The sequence below is a fragment of the Anolis sagrei genome, chromosome 6 (genome assembly GCF_037176765.1).
Source record: "Anolis sagrei isolate rAnoSag1 chromosome 6, rAnoSag1.mat, whole genome shotgun sequence".
Lineage (NCBI taxonomy): Eukaryota > Metazoa > Chordata > Lepidosauria > Squamata > Dactyloidae > Anolis > Anolis sagrei.
Genome location: NC_090026.1, coordinates 109,251,501 through 109,274,216, shown reverse-complemented (window position 1 = coordinate 109,274,216; position 22,716 = coordinate 109,251,501). Strand labels below are relative to the sequence as shown.

Sequence of the window (22,716 nt, the reverse complement as noted above, 5' to 3'; positions counted from 1 at the left end):
AGTTCGATCTTTAAATCCTCATATCGTGCCATCTTTTCCAGTGGTTTCTCTTCAATCCTGCTGTCACCTGGGAATCAACATCAATCCATACTTTGTTTTTTAACATGATCGTGAGGTCAGGAGTGTTGTGCTCCAAAACTCTGTCTGTCTGAATCTGGAAGTCCCAGAGTAGCTTGACGTGTTTAATGTCTATAACTTTTTCCAGCTTGTGATCCCACCAGTTCTTTGTCGCAGGCAGATGATATTTGTGGCACAGGTTCCAATGAATCATCTGAGCAATGGTGTTATTCCTCTGCTTGTAGTCTGTTTGCGCGATCTTCTTGCAGCAGCTGAGGATGTGATCTATTGTTTGATCTGCTTCCTTGCAGAGTCTATATTTGGGATCTGTTGTTGACTTTTCAATTCTGGCTTTGATGGCATTGGTTCAAATGGCTTGTTCTTGGGATGCCAGAATCAGGCCCTCAATCTCCTTTTTCAGAGTTCCATTTGTGAACCACAGCCATGTTTTTTCTTTGTCAATTTGACTCTCAATTTTTGCCAGAAACTGTCCATGGAGTGCCTTCTTTTGCCAATTTTCTCTTCTGCTCTGGATTGTGTTTTTACGGTATTTACTCTTTGTCTTTTGCACTTTAAGCAGTTTACTACTATTGACTTCCCTCAATGTTGGTTCTTGACTGCCTTTCACATAATCTGCCAGGGCATTTTTCTCTTCTTCTACTATTTGTTTCACTTGCAGAAGCCCTCTCTCTGCCTCCTGATTTTCTGGGCAGGTAAAGTCTGTCGACATCACTACGCGGGTGTCATGAGTAGTGGATTGTCATCTGTTTTCTTGTTTTTCTGTCCAGATCACCCAGCTCTGCTTGTGTCCAGTTCACAATCCCTGCAGTGTATCTAATGACGGGGATGGCCCAGGTGTTGATAGCCTTGATTGTATTTCCGCCATTTAATTTTCTATTATTATTATTATTATTATTATTATTATTATTAGCCGTCCCCTGCCACGTTTTGCTGTGGCTCAGTTTGGTGATCTGGACAATAAAGTAATGAGAAAGTGTTGGTTTCTAATATATGTAATGTCTTTATGCTTGTGGGTAAACAGTATTTCTTGCTGTCTTTTTGTCAGTGCTGACGTGGAGATTGTCTGGTTAGCTTACTCTGGAACATGCAGCATATAATTGTTCTTCTTTAGGAGTCCCTTTCAAATCTATGATACTATCTCTCTCTCTCTGTGAATCATATATATCTATCTTTATCTATGGCTGGATGGCTCTTTGTCAGGAGGGCTTTGATTATGTTTTCTTGCCCTGGTGAAGGGAGTTGGACTGGATGGCCTTAAGTATTTTCTGCTGGTCATGGGGGTTCTGTGTGGGAAGTTTGCCCCATTCTGTCGTTGGTGGGGTTCGGAATGCTCTTTGACTGTAGGTGTAGTTACATTCCAGTAACTAGAACTCCCAAATGTCAGGGTCTATTTCCCCCAAACTCCATCTGTGTTCATATTTGGGCATATGGAAGCGACTTGCAGTTTCTCAAGTAGCACCTGACACGACAAAAATAAATTAAAAAATAGAATATTTGTGCCAAGTTTGGTCCAGATCCATCATTGTTTGAGTCCAAAGTGCTCTCTGGATGTAGGTGAACTACAACTCCCAAACTCAAGGTCAATGGCGACCAAACCCTTCTACTCTTTTCTGTTGGTCTTGGAAGTCCCGTATGCCAAGTTTGGTTCAATTCCATCGTTAGTGGTGTTCAAAATGCCCTTTGATTGTAGGTGAACTATAAATCCCAGCAACTGCAACTCCCAAATGACAAAATCATTTTTTTTGAGTGATGATCAATCATTCAGTTGTTAGGCGTATTGTGCCCAAATTTGGTATCAATTCGTCCAGTGGTTTTTGAGTTATGTTAATCCCACAAATGAACATTACATTTTTATTTATATAGATTACTAGCCGTCCCCTGCCACGCGTTGCTGTGGCCCACATGGGGGTTCTGTGTGGGAGGTTTGGCCCAATTCTATCGTTGGTGGGATTCAAAATGCTCTGTGATTGTAGATGAACTATAAATACCAGCAACTACAACTCCTGAATGTCAAGATTCTATTTTCCCCAAACTCCAGCAGTGTGCACATTTGGGCATATTGAGTATTTGTATAGAGTTTGGTCCAGATCCATCGTTGTTTCAGTCCACAATGCTCTCTAGATGTAGGTGAACTACAACTCCAAAACTCAAGGTCAATGCCCACCAAACCTTCCTAGTATTTTTGTTGGTCATGGGAGTTCTGTGTGCCAGGTTTGGTTCAATTCCATTATTGGTGGAGTTTAGAATGCTCTTTGATTGCAGGTGAACTATAAATCCCAGCAACTACAATTCCCAAATGTCAAGAACTATTTTCCCCAAACTCCACCACTGTTCACATTTGGGCATATTGAGTACTCATGCCAAGTTTGGTCAAGATCCATCATTGTTTGAGTCCACAGTGCTCTCTGGATGCAGGTGAATTACAACTCCAAAACTCCAAAACCCACCAAAATCTTCCAGTATTTTCTGTTTCTCATGGGAGTTCTGTTGGTGGAGTTCAGAATGTTCTTTGACTGTAGGTGAACTAACTATAAATCCCAGCAGTTACAACTGCCCAATGACAAAACCAAATCCCCCCCCCCCCCAACCCCACCAGGTCCTATCGAAGATTTGTGCCAAATTTGGTCCAATGAATGAAAACACATCCTGCCTATCAGATATTTACATTCTGATTAATAACAGTTCCTCATGTTGTGGGGTCACCACAACATGAGGAACTGGATTGAGGGGTCGCGGCATTAGAAAGGTTGAGAAACACTGCTATAGATGCATTTTGTGCAAAGGGGGAAATAACCCACTAGGGCCGTGACGGTGAACCTATGACACGCGTGTCAGCACTGACACACATGGCTATTTTTGATGACATGCGGCCACATGCACCTTAAAAGAGGCAATCTAATTCCATCCTTAAATTTGTAAGAGGCTCTACAAATTTAACATCTGCACGTTTGAGCATTGTTCACTCCATAACTCAGCATGGAATATACATTTTTCTTATTTAAACTATAAATATTGCAAAATTATGGTTTTTTTCTCTCGAAGTTGACACCCCACCCAAATTATGCTCAGGTTTTTTGGCAAATTTTGACACACCAAGCTCAAAAGGTTGCCCATCACTGCACTAGGGCCTATCGAAGATTTGTGCCAAATTTGGTCCAATGAATGAAAACACATCCTGCCTATCAGATATTTACATACTGATTAACTTATGTTATGGGGTCACCATCACATGAGGAACTGGACTGAGGGGTCGCGGCATTAGAAAAGATGAGAAACACTGCTATAGATGCATTTTGTGCAAAGGGGGAAATTACACTTTGGAGCCAGGAGAGGGTGTGTTTTCCTGTTGCTCCTCTCCTTCCAATTTCCACGCTAACTTTTTCCCTTTCTTCTTAGACTTTTCCTGTGCGTGACGAGGAGGAGGAGGAGGGAGCTGTAGTGGCAAAAGGACTTCCCTTCTCCTGCCTGGGTTTGCATTGTAAGGGAAGAGAAAGAGGAGGAGGAGGAGGAAGATGACGAGGAGCCAATGCCATTAGCTTAACGAGGGGCGGGAGGCGGCAAAGGCAACAGCAGGAGGCGCGGAGGAGGAGGAGGAGAGAGCAGGAGCAGCTTCTCCTCCTTTTCTCTCTCTCTCTCTCCCTCTCTCTTGGAGCCATTGACACATCCCTCTTTTTCCTCCCTTTCTCCGGAGCGATGAAGGGGGACGACTCCGAGCCTGGCTGGGGACAAACTCCGGCGGGATCCTGCTTTCCTTCCCGCCCTGTTTGAAAAGTCAAAGAAGAGCCTTTCTATCTCTTCCAAGATAGAAAAAGAAGACAGATCTGCAAACCCATTGTGGCCGGGATTCCTGCGCTGCTTGGAAGACGAGGAGGATATTATAATACAAACACACACACAGAGAGATATTATCTTTCGACTTACTTCTTCAACTTGGTGGATGTTTGTTTGGAGGCATTCCTTTCCCTTCTTTTTTTGGAGGGCTGCTTTGATGGAAGACTCGTCCCCCCTTCGGACATAACTTAGTGGAAGTAATCCCTCCAAGAAAAGCAAAGCAAAGCAAATAAGATCTCCATTGTGGCGCTTGGGCTGGGATTTGTGTGTGTATGTACATAGTCTTGGGTGCTTGTTTTGTTTTTCCCCACGAAGAGAAGGCCATCTAATCTCAATATATATCTCAGCTTGGATGTTTTTGGGGCTTTCAATCCTCTCTTCTTGTTGGAAACGGGAAACCCATTATACTTTCTGTATAATTTCCAACTTGGTGGATCACTTGTTTTTCTGTCTTCGGCATACTTCAGAGAGAACCCCCCACTTGGGATGTTTTGAGGGGCTTTGTGTTGCTGGAGGGATACTTTTGGGAGCCGTCTTCCCCCCTGTTTCCCCCCTTTTCCCCCTCCTCCAATGTGGACCCCGTCGGAGTGGCTCCTCGCCCTTTGTAGCCATCGGGGAAGGAAATAATGGCGACCCGTTGGGCAGAAGGGGGAGATGGGAGAGAAGCCCTCGCCAGGAGCTTGAGCCAGGTAAGGAAGGGGAAAGGAGGAGGGGAAAAGCTTCTTAAGAAGCCAGGGTATCTGCTGAGCCCGGCCTGGAGTGGGGAAAGTGCCTTTTGTGGGTTGAAAAGAGGCCCGAAAAGAAGGGCTTCTGGGGTTGGGAATGGCGCTAATGGCCGCCCCATCCCTGTTGCCTCTTCCCCTCTCTTTGGCTTCTTTGCTTCCAACCATTGGGTTTGTTGAGTCCGTTGATTTCACAGCCTTTGAAAGGCAGGAGAAAGGGAAAAGGATGGAGGAAGGAAAAAGGTGCTTGTGTGGAAGGGGAAAGGGAACAATATTAGAAGAAGTGGAGCAGAAGAAGAAAAGGAAAGTTTGCTCCTTGGCTTCCTCCCTTCCCACTGGATGCAGAAGGAGAAGAAGGAATACACAAAAAGGAGGCACACAACTCCTCCCCAGACTCTGCCTTTCCTGGGGATTGTTGGCCACAGCGTTGAAATTAACTTGTTTTGTTCCTGCACCAGACCCAAACGACGCCTTGCAACCCTCCCCACGGCTCCCAAAGTCTGCCTTTCTTTCTCCTCTCCCCACTTCCCTTTGTCCCATTGATCTAATAGGGAGAAGGAGGGCGGTGCTGCCTGTCCTATGAGGGGTTTCTGAAAAAGACACTGCTCTGTTTCCCCCTCCCTTGTGGGTCTACACACACACATATTTCCCTCTCTTTACAAGCCACTTCCAGCAGCTCCCAGTGCTCAGGTCTCTAGGGCTTTGGTATACATAATGAAACCTCCTTTCCTGTCTGTTTTTCTCTCCCATCTGCCCTCAGTTGTTCCTGGGAAGGTCCTAAAACAGGCCTGGGCCAACTTGGGCCCTCCAGGTGTTTTGAATTCTTGACTCCCACCATTCCTAGCAGCCTCAGGCTCTTTCCTTTTCCCCCTCAGCCCCTTAAGCCCTTAGTGGTCTCTTCCTATGGTTCTAGGCCTGGCGTGGGCAAACTTGGGCCCTCCAGGTGTTTTGGACTTCTATTTCCACAATTCCTAACAGCCTCAGGCCTTCTCCTTTCCCCCCTCAGTTACTTAAGCCCTTAGTGGTGTCTTCCTATGGTTCTAGGACAGGCTTGGGCAAACTTGGGCCCTCCAGGTGCTTTGGACTTTGATTCCCACCATTCCTAACAGCCTCAGGTCCCTTCCTTTTCCCACTCAGCCACTCTAGCCCTTAGTGGTCTCTTCCAATGGTTCTCAACTTCGATTCCCACCATTCCTAACAGCCTCAGGCCCTTTTCTTTCCTCCCTCAGTGGCTCAAGCCCTTAGTGCTCTCTTCCAATGGTTCTCAACTTCGACTCCCACAATTCCTAACAGAGGCCCTTTTCTTTCCTCCCTCAGCCTCTTGCACTCTTAGTGGCCTCTTCCAATGGTTGTAGGACTAGCACGTGCAAACTTGGGCCATCTAGGTATTTTGGACTTTGACTCCCACCATTCCTAACAGCCTTAGGCCCTTTCCTTTTCACCCTCAGCCATTCAAGCCCTTAGTGGTCTCTTCCAATGGTTATCTATTTTGATTGCCACAATTCCTAACAGCCTCAGGCCAGGCCCATTGCCAGGATTTTGATGGGGGGGGGGGGGCTGAGGATCTACCCTAGCAAATCTTTTGTATTGTTATCCCAATATCCCCATGCATATGGGATATATTATGGTGATCAGATCATGATATAAATAAACATAACAGTTTAAATAATGAAGCCCCCCTCCCCCTCCAGCTACATGCCTGCCTCAGGCCCTTTCCTTTCCCCCCTCAGCCACTCAAACCCTTAGTGGTCTCTTCCAGTGGTTCTTGACTTCAACTCCCACAATTCCCAACAGCCTCAGGCCCTTTCCTTTCCCCCCTCAGCCGCTTAAGCCCTTAGTGGTCTCTTCCAATGATTCCAGGACTGGCATTGGCAAATTTGGGCCCTCCCAAGTGTTTTGGACTTTGATTCCCACAATTCCTAACAACCCCAGGCCCTTTCCTTTTTCCCCTCAGCCACTCAATACTTAGTGGTCTCTTCCAATGGTTTTGGCATGGGCAAACTTGGGCCCTCCAGGTGTTTTGGACTTTGACTCCCACCATTCCTAACAGCCTCAAGCCCTTTCCTTTCCCCCTCAACCTCTTAAACTCTTAGTGGTCTCTTCCAATGAATCTAGGACTGTGCAGCCTAAATGTGCAGTGTTTAAAGCAACTAGAGACATAAGAGTGTTTTGATAATGCTTTCCTGTATGGCAGAGAGAGGGACTAGATGGACTTTGTGGTTTCTTCCTATGGTTCTAGGACTGCCGTGGGCAAACTTGGGCCCTCCAGGTGTTTTGGACTTTGACTCCCACCATTCCTAACAGTCTCAGGCCCCTTCCTCCTTTCTTTTCTGCTTAAGTGGCTAAGGGGGAAAACTAAAGGCCCGATGATGTTAGGAATTGCGGGAGTCAAAGTCCAAAACACCCGGAGGGCCCAAGTTTGCCCACACAAGTCCTAGAACCATAGGAAGAGACCACAAAGTCCATCCAGTCCCTCCTGCTGCCATACAGGAAAGCATTATCAAAACACTCTTATGTCTCTAGTTGCTTTAAACACTGCACATTCAGGCTTCACAGGTCTGTAGGGCCTTTATATACGGAACCTCCCCTCCTTTCTTTATGTTTTTCTTTTCCAGTCACTCATAGTTGTTTTCTGGAAAGGTCCTAGAATAGTTAGGAAGATACCCCAAGGACCATCCAGTCCAAATCCCAGCTATGCAGGAAAATACAATGTTTGGAAAACTTCTGTGTGTTTTAAACACTTCACATTCAGGCTGCTGAAGCCCCTTCCACACAGCTGAATAAAATCCCACATTATCTGCTTTGAACTGAGAGTGTGAACTCAGATAAACCAGTTCAAAGCAGATACTGTGGGATTTTCTGTCTTGATATTCTGGGTTATATGGCTGTGTGGAAGGGCCTTCAGATATGTAGGGCTTTTATATATTGTATTTCTCCCACTCACCCACAGTTGTGCCTAGGAAGTTCCTAGAACAGACATGGACAAACTTGAGCCCTCCAGGTGTTTTGAGCTTCAACTTCCACAATCCCTAACAGCCGGGAGTTGAAGTCCAAAACACTTGGAGGGCCCAAGTTTGCCCATTCCCGTCCTAGAACCGTAGATTTGGAAGAGACCACATTCGGGCTGCTCAGATCTGTAGAGCTGTCCTTTTTCCCCCTCCTTTTTATCTCCCACCCACAATTGCTTCTGGGAAATTCCTGTGTGCGTGTGTATGTATATCTTTAGTTTAGGAAAGTTGTATGTGTTTTAATGCTTTACGGCAGCACCGCCTGGTTGTTCAGACTAATAGGCTGTCCTTAGAAAGGCCCCTGTTTCAACCTTTTATCCCAGGCTCCATATTAATAGTACTAATAGCTTTAAATCTCAGTCAGTCCTGTGTGTTTACTCGGCATTACATACTGACTCCTGGTAGTCGAAAAATTTTTTTATGAGGATTTCCCATGGACTCAAGGCATGCTGGTGTACTGTGCTTGTGTTTATGCCGAGCATATGGTATGAGAAAGTTTTATCATCTCCTGCACGTAAGCTTGTGACGTTGTTGTATTATATTCTCTCTTACACACTATGTGCACGTTTTCTTCATATATAGGCAAAGGTGTTGTAGTTCAATTATGGCAAATATACCTTTTGAGAAGCAGAATTTAATAGTTTTTTTAGAAATAGTGTTGGTTTAAGAGGGTATACTTTAATCTACTGTCCTGTCCTTGGGTTACCCTGGTGCTTTGATATAACAGTGCCACGTGGTATTATGGTGTTGAAAGATCAGTCCTGTATTAAGAGTGCCTTCTGAGATCCCAGCATAACTGGGTTAGTCCTAGTAAAGAACTGTGGTGGAGAATTTGTACTGGGGATATGTTTATGCCTTCGTAACCTATATGCATTTTTCAGAAAGGTTGTTAAGGAGAGAGTATAGCTTTGCTATGTGGAAGGAGATTATTGTTGAAAGTTAATGAAGATAAACAAAGACTGACAGCTATTTGGTAATAGTTTCGAAATGTGTGGCAGAAGTGTGCTAGGTGCTGTTCATATAATCTGCCTATCATAAGCTTGGTAAACCATAATGAATCCTTTGCAGATGAAGCATACAAATAAGGGAGATGATATCATGACACTGAACTAGCTCTTCTTCGTGAAACACCATGCAAGTTTTCAAATCTCTAGAAATACTTTCATCCCCCCCCAATAAAACAGATTTTTTCCCCCATTCTGAATTAATTAAACTTTATTTATAGCCCGCCCTATCTCCTCGAAGGGATTCAGGATGGCGTACAACAAAATACACAATGGCAAACATTCAATGCCAACTGTAATATATAAACAAATAAAAAACAACTCAATAAATAATAAAACAATGTAAATAAACAACACATAACATAATCCACATAATTACTAACACATTCTTAAAATCTTATTTAAAATCTCAAAAATTAGGCTAATATTGTTGGAGGGGAGATGGTGAACAGCAGATTAGCAGGATGGTTGATTCGGCTTGATATCTAATTCGGCTTTCATATCTAATTCTTTTAAACTGCATAGTTAGTACACATTGTCTTTTCTTCTGTGTACTTTATTTTCTGTCCAAAATTGAGCACTACATCCTTCTTCCTGCATGTATGGTTGTCGAGTTAATCGTAGAATCATAGAGTTGGAAGAGTCCTCATGGGCTATCCAGTCCAACCCCCTGCCAAGAAGCAGGAAAATTGCATTCAAAGCACCCCTGACAGATGGCCATCCAGCCTCTGTTTAAAAGCTTCCAAAGAAGGAGCCTCTACCACGCTCCGGGGCAGAAAGTTCCACTGCTGAACAGCTCTCACAGTCAGGAAGTTCTTCCTAATGTTCAAATGGAATCTCCTTTCTTGTAATTTGAAGCCATTGTTCCGCATCCTTGTCTCCAGGGCAGCAGAAAACAAGTTGACTCCCTCCTCCCTATGACTTCCTTTCACATATTTATACATAGCTATGATGTCTCCTCTCAGCCTTCTTGTTTTCAGGCTAAACATGCCCAGCTCTTTAAGCCGCTCCTCATAGGGCTTGTTCTCCAGACCCTTGATCATTTTAGTTGCCCTCCTCTGGACACATTCCAGCTTGTCAATATCTCTCTTCAATTGTGGTGCCCAGAATTGGACATGATATTCCAAGTGTGGTCTAACCAAGGCAGAATAGAGGGGTAGCATGGCTTCCCTGGATCTAGACACTAGACTCCTATTGATACAGGCCAAAAGTTCAGTTCTTCAGTGTGAGCTTCAATATGGTGGACTTGCTTTTATTTGGAAAGGTATATCAATTATTAAAGTAATGTAGCTTCCTTTAGCAGTATCTGGATTTAAGAAGAGTGAATTCAGCGCTTCTAGGCCAGTGTAGTTTTAACTACACTGTGAATTTTCTGGGCTGTATGGCCATTTTCCAGAACCATTCTCTCCTAACGTTTCACCCACATCTATGGCGGGCAGCGGCCCCTTCGACACAGCTGAATAAAATTCCACATTTTCTGCTTTGAACTGGGATATATGGCAGTATGGACTCAGATATCCCAGTTCAAAGCAGATATTTTGGGATTTTTTGCCTTGATATTCGGGATTATATGGCTGTGTGGAAGGGGCCAACCTCCGAGGTTGTGAGGTCTGATGGAATCTAGGTAAGTGAGGTTTATATATCTGTGGAATGTCCAGGGTGGAAGAAAGAACTCTTATCTGCTTGAGGCAAGTGTGAATGTTGTAACTTGCCCACCTTGATAAGCATTTAATGACCTTGCAGCTTCAAAGCCTGGCTGGTTGATGCCTAGAACATGGCATTTATAATGTATTGGTAGACCTCTTCAACTGCGACCCTCCAGAAGCCCTAGCCAGCTTGTTCAATGGTCAGGAATTCTGGAACTGAATTCCAAACACCTGGAGGGCCACAGGTTGAAGAGATGAGCACTATAGAAACCCAGTGTGCAAGTTAATTAATGTTAGCACTGCTATACTCTGGAGAAGGTGCTCATTGTCAAGAGGGTGTGCCAAGCATTTATTGAATGACATCTTTATTGGAAAGTATAAAAATTCATTTTTTTTCCTTCTTAAGTTCTTGTATGAGATTCATGATGGTGCCCTTCAGATGGTACACTTCCTGGTGACCAAACACCATAGCCTTGTTTATTCCTTTTGGGCGTTCCTTCTTCCTTTCTTCCTCTCTCTGTGATTTGGTATTTATGTGTGAACCATTGGAAGTACATTTGTTGCTTAACTCTAGGATATATCCACACTGCACATTTAAAATTAGTTTGATACCATTCCTGCAGAATCCTTGGATTTGTTGTTTGAGGAGATAGTTATAATTCACTGTATTCCAGGGATGCGCTCTAGCAGACAGTTTTAAGCCACATGCCAAACTAAAAACCCCAGAATTCCACAGCAGTTGCAGTCGTGTCAAAGTGTTATAACTATGTAATATGGATACACCCTTGAATTTATCTTCTAATCTTGGTTTCAACAGTGGACTCTGTTTACCTGTGTTGCTGTTTTATGTTTGAAACAGCATAAGGGTGTACAGAAGTTGCATGAGTGTGAAGATCCTATCACTCCAAGAAAATATTTTTGATTGCCAAACCATCGTTTGACAGTTAGGTAGCATGTAATATAAATTGAGCAACTGTTGTTACATCTTAATGTTCTTTGTTGTATGTGAGAATGTGGTTTAGGAGGCTGATGTGCTTACATCTGAACATATGCTTTTTGAAGTGCAAAGCTGTCCATCGGCTTATATGGCATTTTCCATGTTCCCATCTGTGAAGGGAATGTGAGATGCTATGGATATTTAAAATATTGGATCTACTACTAATCTGTTTTATTCCATAGCAATAAGGGAAGTTGGGAAAGAAGTGCATGCAAAACTGTGATCCACGTGCAGCCAATTTTCTTGGAAAAATAATCATCGAGGTTCTGAAATATTTAAAGTGAAAAAAGAATATTAATCAGTGGGTTGCTGTGAGTTTTCCGGGCTGTATGGCCATGTTCCAGAAGCATTTTCTCCTGACATTTCGCCCAGTTTATGGCAGGCATCCTCAGAGGTTGTGAGGTCTATTGGAAACTAGGTGAGTGGGGTTTATATATTTGTGGAATGTCCAGGGTGGGAGAAAGAACTCTTGTCTGTTTGAGGCAAGTGTTAATGGTGCAATTGGCCATGCTGATTAGCATTTAATGGCCTTGCAGCTTCAAAGCCTGGCTACTTCCTGCCAGGGGGAATCCTTTATTGGGAGGTGTTAACAGATAAGAGTTTTATTACCCACCTGGACATTCCACAGATATATAAATCCCCCTCGCCTAGTTTCCAACAGACCTCACAACCTCTGAGGATACCTGCCATAGATGTGGGTGAAATGTTAGGAGAGAATGCTTCTGGAACATGGCCATAAAGCCCGGAAAACTTACAGCAACCCAGTGATTCTGGCCATGAAAGACTTCAACAGCACACAGAATATTAATTTCTTGTCACCTTCTCCATATGTTTCTGCTCAACTACTGATCAGTGGAAAGTACTTTCTGTACAAAATAGAGAATGCCTCTGCAATTATTCACTGAATTTACATGTACATTTGTGTAAGAGAACATGCCCAAAGCAAGTAGTTTCAGTATAATCCTGGACAAATTTAATGTGTCATTTGTTTTTATTTGTATAAGGCAGCTTCATCAGAGTGTGGAAATCTTGCAATACACTATGGGGCAACCTAACAAGCTTCATTTATGAATTTAATTCTCCATTTTGTTTTGACTTCATTGCCAATTTCCAAAATTTGTATGTTTTATGCTTCTCTTTAAACTCGGTTTCATGGTAGTTAGTTACTACTGGTAAAAGCAATGGCATGAGATAGGAATTATGCTGTTTGTTTGCTGTGTGATTTCAAGCTGTTTTCAACTTTTGGTGACCTTAAGGTGACCCCATTACCGGGTTTTCCTGGTAGAGTTTGTCCAGAAGGAGTTTGCTATTGCTTTCCTCTCAGGTGGGAGAGTGTGACTTGCCCTGATCATCCTGTAGGTTTCTGTGGCAGAATGTGGATTGGAACTTAGAAGTCTTAGTCCATCATGTCTTCCTGAGGTATAAACCATTTTTATTTGAAAAATGGAAACTGGGGTTCTTCCAATTTCAAAACGTATATGCTTTAACGTGTAATAGACAACTAAGTTATTCTGAAATGTTTCCTGTTCTAATTTCAGCAGTCCATCTTCTACTTTTGTGCTGCTTTTATCTCCTGTTGATTGTATCATATGTCTTTTGTTGTTGTGTGTCTTCAGGTTGTTTGCAGCCTTAAGGAAATGCAAATAACATTTGAGATAAAATTCTCACACTTAATTCTCACACAGTCACTTAATTTGAACTAACACAATTGAGCTAAAGATCATTGAATAGATTGTATTCATCAGTATTTCTTGGTAGGTAAACGTTGTCCTCTGACATTAAGTCCAGTCGTGTCCGACTCCGGAAGTTGGTGCTTCTCTTTAAGGCGAAGAGCTGGCATTGTCTGTAGACACCTACAAGATCATGTGGCCGGCATGACTGCATGGATCGCTGTTACCTTCCTGTCTGAACGGTACCTATTGATCTACTTACATTTGCATGTTTTTGAACTGCTAGGTTGGCAGAAGCTGGGGCTAACAGCTTCTGCTGTTCGGCTATGGTATGGATGTATTTACAGATTTCTGTTGGATCTTTTGCTTTCTTGATGACTGCAAATGACTTCTCTTATGGTAATGGTGTTATAATGCACTGACCTTTACTTTTACTGTGGTAGCATTAGAATTGGTCTTTGCCTTAAGAATATATGATGCCCGTATTAAACAGATGTCTTCAGTTATGGACCTATTGGTGCATTGTTAGCATGTTTGTTCAGAAGTAATCCTTGCTGACTTTAGTAGGAATGTTTTTCACAAGTAAACACGTAGAGTTAAAGTTTTTAATATAGTGCTAGAGGATTTCATGGAATTATTATTCTGTAAAAGCTATTTGGAAACCTATGCAAACCAAGGGTTTTTTTTTTTTAATTGCTTGTATATCCAGTGAAGTAAACAAATTAGTGCTTTGGCTGAAGAATGGGAAGCACAAGTATAGGAACTCAGGAACCGCAATTTGCAGTTATTACCTGAAATATATTCAGATTTGTTCATAACCAGGTATTGCATTGTGTCTGTAATACATTATATTCTTCCAGAACCAGCTTTCTGAATTTTGAGCTTTCTGACAAGTTGTCCTTTTTGTGATGCACAAAAAGCTTTTTCCCCCTGGATGCGACTTAAGCATTCAGCTGAATTTTTACTGAGGGGAATTTTGTTTCATTTTTGGTCAATCTTTTTTCTGCTTTCATGTTTTGCATTTGTGTTTTTAATACGAATTTCTTGGCTGACATTTCTGAGGCAGAAAGGCTGGCTATCAGTGTAATAAATAACTTGGAAGTGAGTTCAGCAAGAGTTTAAAAGTGGAAGCAAAATCTTTCAGATATTTCCTTGAGGTTAAAAGCAGAGAGAGTGAAAGCATCTGAGTTTCTAGCATATCACCCTGAGCACGTCCCATCTTGTCTGATTTTGGAAGCTAAAGTAGGTTGGGCAATATTAGTATTTGGTTGCACGACCACCAAAGATATCCAGGTGAGGATAGAAACCTGACTGAAACCCAAAGAACCTCTTGCAGTGAACGCTGTTAGTTTTCAACCGGGTGGACTGATACCTTGACTTGGTTTAAAGCAATTTCATATGTCCACGTGGAAAGGAAAGTCAGTTTCCACGTTTAACATTGAAGTATAGTGTACTTTGGACAGGTGTATGATAATCTATTCCTCTTTTTCATCTTCCTCATGGGACACTATTATTTTTGTGTCTTAGCTCACAAAGTTCCCCAATCAGCATGGTCATGTTTTTGCAAGTATTCTGAGAGTTTAGTTGAAAAAAGTGGCATCTCCAGGTCCTAGGTGTTCATGATACTGAATATAGTAGTGCATTGTCTGAAAAAAAAAAAAGCTTTTACTTCTGACTTAATTTTTTGTGTCTGTTGGCTAAATTGAAAATGCATGGTTCTGTTTGTGAGCAGTTCACAATTATAGGGAGTTGTGTTCAAGGCCCATCACAGTGAGTATCAGAAAAGACAAGTACAGGCAGCCCCCAATTTACAAGCATCCGACTTACAAATGACTCAGAGCTAAGAATGGGAGTGAGATAACAGGAAGTGAGAGAAATCTCCCCCTAGGAAGGGAAATTCACTCCTGGGAGGATTACCATGGGAAAAAGGTGTCTCCACTGAAGTTTGCTTACAATCCTTGTTTCCACAACAAGTCATTTTTTTTTCAAAATCTGATTATCACAGGGACAGAAAGTGAGGTCAGATCTTCTGCACGGGGACATAAACAGCAAAACAGATACCAGAGGGTTTTTTGCCTTTTTCTATGCTATCCAAAGCGCATATATATATGTGTGTGTGTGTGGCTGGAGTTACACTTAAACATGTACCTGTTCCAACTTGTATACAAATTCAACTTACGTCAAACCTACAGAACCTATCTTGTTCATTACTGCCTGTACCAGGCTGTGAAAGGGCTTCACAAAACCTAACTAAAACTGAAGCAGCACCTTTGTAAGGGGTCAAGGATCATTGAGCTTTCTATGCATTCACCTCCCTTGTGTCTTCCTGTTGGCTCCCCCCAGATTGGATGCTAATCTAGTAAATGGAATTGGTGTGTCAATCCAGGTCAGCCTGCTTTGCAGGGGACCATTTGTGGATATTTTGTGCACTGATGAGGATTTTCCTGTGAGAATGGAGAACCACTCTTGCCAGCTAAATAGTTTGCTTGCATCTAAATGGTACTGTATGTTATTTGGAAGTAGTTGTTAAAGAGAGAGTTAGAGGAAGACTACATACAGATATAAAAATTTGCAAGATTATAACTGCTGAGGGAGATTATCTATTCCCAGTCAAAAGATGGAGTATACGTTGTGAAACTTCATCAAAATATTGTGATTGACATTTTCTTATCCTTTTTCTAATGTTAAATAGCTTTTATTTTAAAAGAGACCATAATACAAAAGTAGTAGTAAATCAATATATATAAATAAATCAGCTGTAAAACTTCAGTTTATGGGTTTTTACTTCTTAGCTTTTTCCTGTTCAGAAATTGGAAAAACCGGTACAACTGGTTACACAATCAGAAAGCAAAGTTTGGATTCTCCCCTCATCCCAAAAGCTTTGTATGTTATTGGTGTATTGATAATGTTATGTCATATTTAAATTGTCATGTGTTCCAAAATATAAGATTTTGGATTTTTTGGAAGTCTACTTGCTTATAAGAATATTGTGCTGATTTCTGAAAGTGAAGTTTGTAAGATCTGCTGTTGTTCTACCATTTTTTTTAAAAAAAATAGTTATTAAAGTTAGTTCTTGCAGAGATGATTGTCCCTGGTTCTCCAGATGTTGCTGAACTAAAAACTCCCGTAATCTACCCTTTGCCATTGATTTTGCTGGATACATTTGACAAGAATTGCAGATTGACATCTGGAGAGCCATATGTTCCCTTCTCCCTGTCTCAGGAACTTATGCTGTGGGAACTAATCTGACAGGCCATTTCAAGTATTAGATCGTCAGAAGAGTCAGAGCTGAGAATGGTACTTCAAGTAGATGTCTTTGTCCTCCTTGCTCAGAGTTATGCAGGGACTTGCTTTGGGACTTGCTTTGTGTATCCACTGGCGTAGTTGCTGATTTACAGCTAAATACACAATTCAGTTATGCTGCAGTTTCAGCCTGTCTGGTTCGGTTGATTTCACTTCAAATTATAATATGCTTAAATGAAAGTATTCCAATTAAAATGATTTGTTAAGAGCACTATTTTTTTCTGGACACTATTAAAAAGCAGTTGACCAAAAGGATGTAAACATATCCACTATGTCAACTATTCTTCAATATTATCCAGAAAAGGGCAGTCATGTCCCAGCTCATTTTGTTAGAACAAGTACATCTGACATTTGTGGAATTTCATATGAAGAAGTCCGTATTGATAAGGGTAGCTCAGGCATAGGCAAACTTCAGCCCTCCAGGTGTTTTGGACTTCAATTCCCAAAATTCCTAACAGCCTACTGACTGTGGGAATTGTGGGAGTTGAAGTCCAAAACACCTGAAGGGCCAAAGTTTGTCAATTCCTGGTCTAGCTCAAGGATATAGAATGTGGGATCCATGTCCACATGCATCCTGTTGGACTGGGTAGATTAGGGCAGGGCCAGGCAGGAGAGAACTCAGGATTATTATTTTTTTGATCTCTGGTGTATGTGTTTCAGTGCAGCCTCTTAACAGTTGCACAGCCCTGGTCTTGAATAATAATTTGAAGGATGCACAAAGCAAGATCCCATTGATTTTAGCAATTATGTGACACAAAAGAGTTTAATTATTTGGTTGTGATTTTTGTATAATGAAAGTAGCTTGCATTCTGTGTCCAGATGTGGTTTTTACTGTAAAAAACAACATCTTGCCTACCTTGCTGCTGTTATCACTTTAATGTAAGTATATACTTGTGCCAATAATGTGTTCTCAGAAATGGTCAAATCTCCACTTCCGTCCTATTTCCCCATACTTTTTAGTTTTTGAAAATCTCTTCATCAGAAGTATTTGGTGTACATTTCCCCTCTCCAAGTACTTTCTATTAACTGTTGTATTAGGTATACTTTTTCTCAAATATATAATTTATGTGCCTTGCTTTTCCAGAGAGGTGTGTATTTGGCTTACCCAACCTTTGGTCCTCCAGGTGTTTTGGACCATCTCCCATAATGCCTAACAGCTGGTAATATGGCTGGGATTTCTGGGAGTTGAAGTCCAAAACATCTGGAGGGCCAAAGTTTGGGAATTACTGGTTTAGAGAATTGTATATTTTGACATAATTTTTTTTGGCACTTGAATTGGCTTTCTGGGTGCAAAGTAGCATTAAAAATAACCAGAATAGATTTCTCATCCATCTCTTCTTTAGAGTTACAGTTGAACTTTAGGTATGTCACACAGTAAAACCCCTGTTTCTGTGGGGAACATGTTCTTGGCTGGAGTGTGATTCACACCATTCAGTTACAGTACCTCATTTTGCAAAGAGTTGCATACCAAAAGTTGCATTGTACAACTTAGAGCAGGGGTCCTCAAACTAAGGCTCGGGGGCCGGATGCAGCCCTCCAAGGTCATTTACCCGGTCCTCGTTCAGGGTCAACCTAAGTCTGAAACTACTTGAAAGCATACAACAACAACAATCCTATCTCATCAGCCAAAAGCAGGCCCACACATCCCACTGAAATACTAATAAGTTTATATTTGTTAAAATTGTTCTTCATTTTAATTAGTGTATTGTTTTAAAGTGTTTTTTGCACTACAGATAAGATATGTGCAGTGTGCATAGGAAATCATTCATGGTTTTTTCAAATTATAATCCGACCCTCCAACAATTTTGGGGACTATGACCTGGCCCTTTGTTTAAAAAGTTTGAGGAATCCTGACTTAGAGAGTCCTTGAGAGGTATTCTCTAGAAATTTGCTGGATCCTCCAGTGCAACTCTGTCTTAACCTCTAGGGCAGTGGTTCTCAACCTGGGGTCCCCAGATGTTTTTGGCCTTCAACTCCCAGAAGACCTAACAGCTGGCAAACTGGCTGAGATTTCTGGGAGTTGTAGGCCAAAAACATCTGGGAACCCCAGGTTGAGAACCACTGCTCTAGGGTACATATACCACAGAATCACCTGGAGGATCTGGCAAATTCCTATAGGAACCATTTCCCTATCAGATGTGTGTAAGTGAACAGTCAACCTGGGGGAACATCCTGTGTAGCAGCTAAAATGTGGCAAAGCAAAAAAAAAAAAAAAGAAAAAAGAAAAAAAAAGATGGGGAATATAAAAATCAAGAAATTATCCCCGTCTATTTTTGGCCTCCATTTTATTTTGAAGCCTACTAGAAAAACTTTCACACCGAATCAAAGCATACATCCTTTTGCATTTATTAGTAATGCATCCTAAGTATTCCAGAGCTATAAATGTTTCTGTAAGAGGTGATGACAATTATATCTGCATATAATTCTGTGCTGTAATCCAACTATGGAGATTCTCTTAACATATTTTCATGGATGAATGAGTGGTTTGATTCTACCTATTGTTAGTAATGGAACACCCAGGGATTAACAGGACCACACCTGCACTCAATCGGACAGAAAGGAGGCCCTTTCACCTCCAACATAACAGTAGTGAGATGACTCACTGTATTGGACCGGTTGATTAAACACAATACCTCAGGCAAGCAAGAAATTGACCAAGATGTGGACTTTTTTCTCCCATGTCAAATTAGATTGTATGGCTGGGAACTCATTAGTAAATTGTAAAATGTAAGATTGCTGGAAGTGAATCTTGAAATGGTCTTTTGAATGCATTCTACAGTTTGTACAATATGTAGGATCTTTAAGATGGGAATGTACATTCTGTATTGATTGTGGAAAATATACTGTAAACTCAAGGATCTGTGACAGCTTTTAGAAGCTGCAACGAGGTAAACTAATACTTCCATTTAAAGGGGGACGTATATGGGAGAGAGAATAGACAAAAAAGATGCCCAAAAATTAAAGTTTGGCCCCTGCTTTTCAATGTTGCTGATTTGGAAGAAATGGCAAAACACACTACAAGTAAAAAAAAAAAAAGACCCTTTCCCATTAGAAACTTAAGTAAACAAGGATAAGACATTCAGGAACCTAATAAGGGCCCTGAAAGAAAATGGGAATAAAAAGGTAGGGGATCTTGTGGAACCTAATGGAGAAATAATAAACTGGGAAAAGATAAATGCAGATATGGGAACTAGATAGTGTGGTTAGATCTTTCCAATAGAGCTTAGGCTATGAAAAGAAGAGAGGTGACAGATGCCCCACTAGATAGAATAATTAAAAGGAAAGTAGAGAAAGAGAAAGGAGTTATCAGGACAATGTATAAGGAACTAACCACCCTATCTTACAACCTAAATACCACCCTAATAGAGAGTTGGAAACAAGAAATAAATTTTAGTGATAAATTAATAAGGTCCTATATCAATAATATCCAGCAAATTAAACAAATTAGGATCAAAGAAATCCAATAGAAAATAATCTCCAGTGGTATAGAACCCCCCTGCAATTGGCACATATAATGGGAAACACTTCCAACAAATGTTGGTATAAATGTGGGGAGATAGGTTTATTCTCTCATATGTGGTAGGATTGCAAAACAATTCAGAATTATTACAGAAAAATCAAGAAGATAATAGAGGACTTGGTCACTTGCTAGCACGTTAACTGGCTTTTCCTCATAGGTTACAATTCACCCAAGACCTGCCTTGCACTTTATGGACCTCTTTTAGATTTGCACATCCATGCAGCCCCTCAACCCCCATGCATTGTGCAATTTAAAGATCTGCATTTGCACTTTGTTAATTTGGAGGGATTGGGAGGACTGGAGGGGTCTGAAGTTTGCAGGGTGGGGGAGGGGAAAGAGTGGGCAGGAGGGCCAGTTTTTTTGGTGGAAAGCTATCATTGACTGCCTTTGGGCCATGCTCTACGTGGGGTTGCTTTGAAGACTGTTTGGAAGCTTCAAATGGCCCAATGGGCAGCAGCCAGATTTGTCACCCGAGAGGCATAAAAGGAGTGCAAAACTCCCCTGTTACGCCAGCTCCACTGACTGCCAGTCTGCTACTGAGCACAATTGCCGGCTTTAGCCTATAAAGCCATGAATGGTTCTGGACCAGCTTACCTGTTTGAACTTATCTCCCTCAATGAACCATCAAGGAGGTTAAGATCTTCTGGGAAGGCCCTGCTCTTGGTCCCACCTGCTTTGCAAGTGTGGTTGGTGAGGACGAGAGACAGGGCCTTCTCAGTGGTGGTGCCTTGGCTCTGGCACTGTCTCTCCAGTGAGATTACATCAGCACCCTCCCTCCTGACCTTTAGAAAGAGAACAAAGACATGATTATGGAACCAAGCTTTTGATTAGTAAAGTAACGCAGTCAAGAAGCAAATATGGAATATGTCAGTCGACATTTGGAGTGGAAACTTGGTGGTCTTACCTCTCAGAATACATAATACATGATTTTATTAATCAAAGGAAAAACAAGTATCTGGATATTTGCACAAAACAAGACTGGAATAGGAAATGGTCTATTTTAATTGACAAAACAGATGGAAATGATAGGTATAGAACTTTGAACCAGGTTTTCCACTCAGTTAAATCAATGACATCCTTCAGAATTGCTGGTCCAGGTGGAAGGGGGGAAGCGTGGGAAGGTATACATATCCAAGGAATATATTAAGCATTAATATTGCAAAGTGATACTTGAAACAATGTATTGCAAAGCCTGTTAAATGATTGGATATATCATAATAAAAAAATTAAAAATGAATACTTCCATTTGTAATTATGACAATACGCATGTGATCTTAATGCTATTTTAAAACTGAGTAATTGTCTAATGACTCATAGTTTCTGCAATACATTTTACTAAAACCAAATAAGAGCCCTGACGCTACTTCTGCATTAGCTGATGGAAGAGGCCAAAGTACATTCTTTACTTGGATTTGTGAAGCTAATTATATTTCCTTGATGGCTTGTTTTAAGTATCTCAACAAATCAAGGCTTTTGGACCAAGTCTCTGGTCTCTCTCTCTGTGTTAATTTAGAATCCCATTCCACTGAGTTCAATGGGACATTTCCTCAAGTAAATGTACACTAGTGTTTTCCAGGCCAGTTTATTTTAACCCAATATAAAATCAGAGGCAGGCCTACATACCCTAAAGGCGCCACATCCCATTTGATCTTGAAAGCTAAGTAGGGTTAACCCTGGTTAGACTATTTGGGTGGGAATCTGCCAACAAATCCCGGGGATAGTAGGCCATGTTTTAGAAGAACTGGCAAAACCACCTCTGAGCATTTCTTGCATAAGAAAAACCTAAGAAAATTATGGGGTTGCCACAAATCGACATGTGACTTAGAATCACATACATCCACACAAACATACACATATAATCAGAAAGTATAATAACAAAATCTGGGACTTTCCCATCAGTCTAGACGTGCCTTTGGTCGGCCAGAATGTGTTTAGTGGGAGAGGCCAAGTCCATTTTATATCTTTGTGAATCCACAGGGTGAGATGAAGTGTTGCTTTACAGTTGGGTGTTACCTCTACATTCTCTTAATGAACCAACTAGCCTGACTTTGCTCTAAACCAGTGTCTGAAGGGTGTGGTCGAATGATCATTTTTTTTTGTTTTTTGTTTTTGTCAGGAGCGACTTGAGAAACTGCAAGTCGCTTCTGGTGTGAGAGAATTGGCCATCTGCAAGGACATTGCCCAGGGGACACCCGGATGATTTGATGTTTTTATCATCCTTGTGGGAGGCTTCTCTCATGTCCCCGCATGAGGAGCTGAAGTTGATAGAGGGAGCTCATCCGCCTCTCCCCAGATTTGAACCTGCGACCTGTCGGTCTTCAGTCCTGCTGGCACAGGGGTTTAACCCACTGTGCCACCGGGTGCTCCTTAATGATCAATGTTCACAATGATCAATGTGAAAATCCTAGATAAAGTGTTCTGTGATTCTATGATTCTGTGTGCCTTGGAAAATTGTTCAGAAATTTCAACTGAACCCAAATACATCAGTAGGTGCAGTCACTTTTGGCTGCTGCCTTGACAGTCTCTGCACAGGTTCCCCAACTTCTTCTAGCTACTGTTAAAATGCTGTGTTTGACTTGTAAAGTCCTAAAAGGATTAATTTTCTCACTCATATGACTTCCTAGATGCCAGCCATTTTCATAGGTTCTCTTTTAAGCGTCCTCAGTAAGTGAGGAATGAAGGTTGACTATTAAGTTGGAAGTTGTTTTTTATTGTATATGTGTTATTATGTTCTTACTTTTGCATTTTATGTTTTATTGTTGATACTGTGTGTTTTATATGCTGTAAACAGCTTTGGGTCTGGCCACGGAGAAAGGCGGAATAGAAATACTATATATATCCTCAGAGAGGGCCACTTGGGTCTTCTTTCTGGTCTTTTTAGAATCAGGTGAAGGGACTCTTTTCTTAATCATCCTTGAAAGTTGTTTGCAGTATCAT

General features: G+C 41.5%; 1 protein-coding gene across 2 annotated transcripts in view; it reads left to right on the top strand.

Moving 5' to 3' along the window:
• Positions 1-3,569: 3,569 nt before the first annotated feature.
• The window catches only part of ARHGAP21 (Rho GTPase activating protein 21), a 115,785-nt gene continuing 96,638 nt past the window's right edge, over positions 3,570-22,716 (top strand). Inside the window, exon 1 of one of the 2 annotated variants that reach the window (XM_060782411.2) lies at positions 3,570-4,598. In XM_060782411.2, coding sequence (XP_060638394.2) covers positions 4,536-4,598 — 63 coding nt within the window. In that variant the 5' untranslated portion in view covers positions 3,570-4,535. Of the gene's footprint in view, positions 4,599-8,103; positions 8,125-22,716 lie in introns of those variants that run through there. The other variant, XM_060782415.2, reaches the window with a different exon arrangement.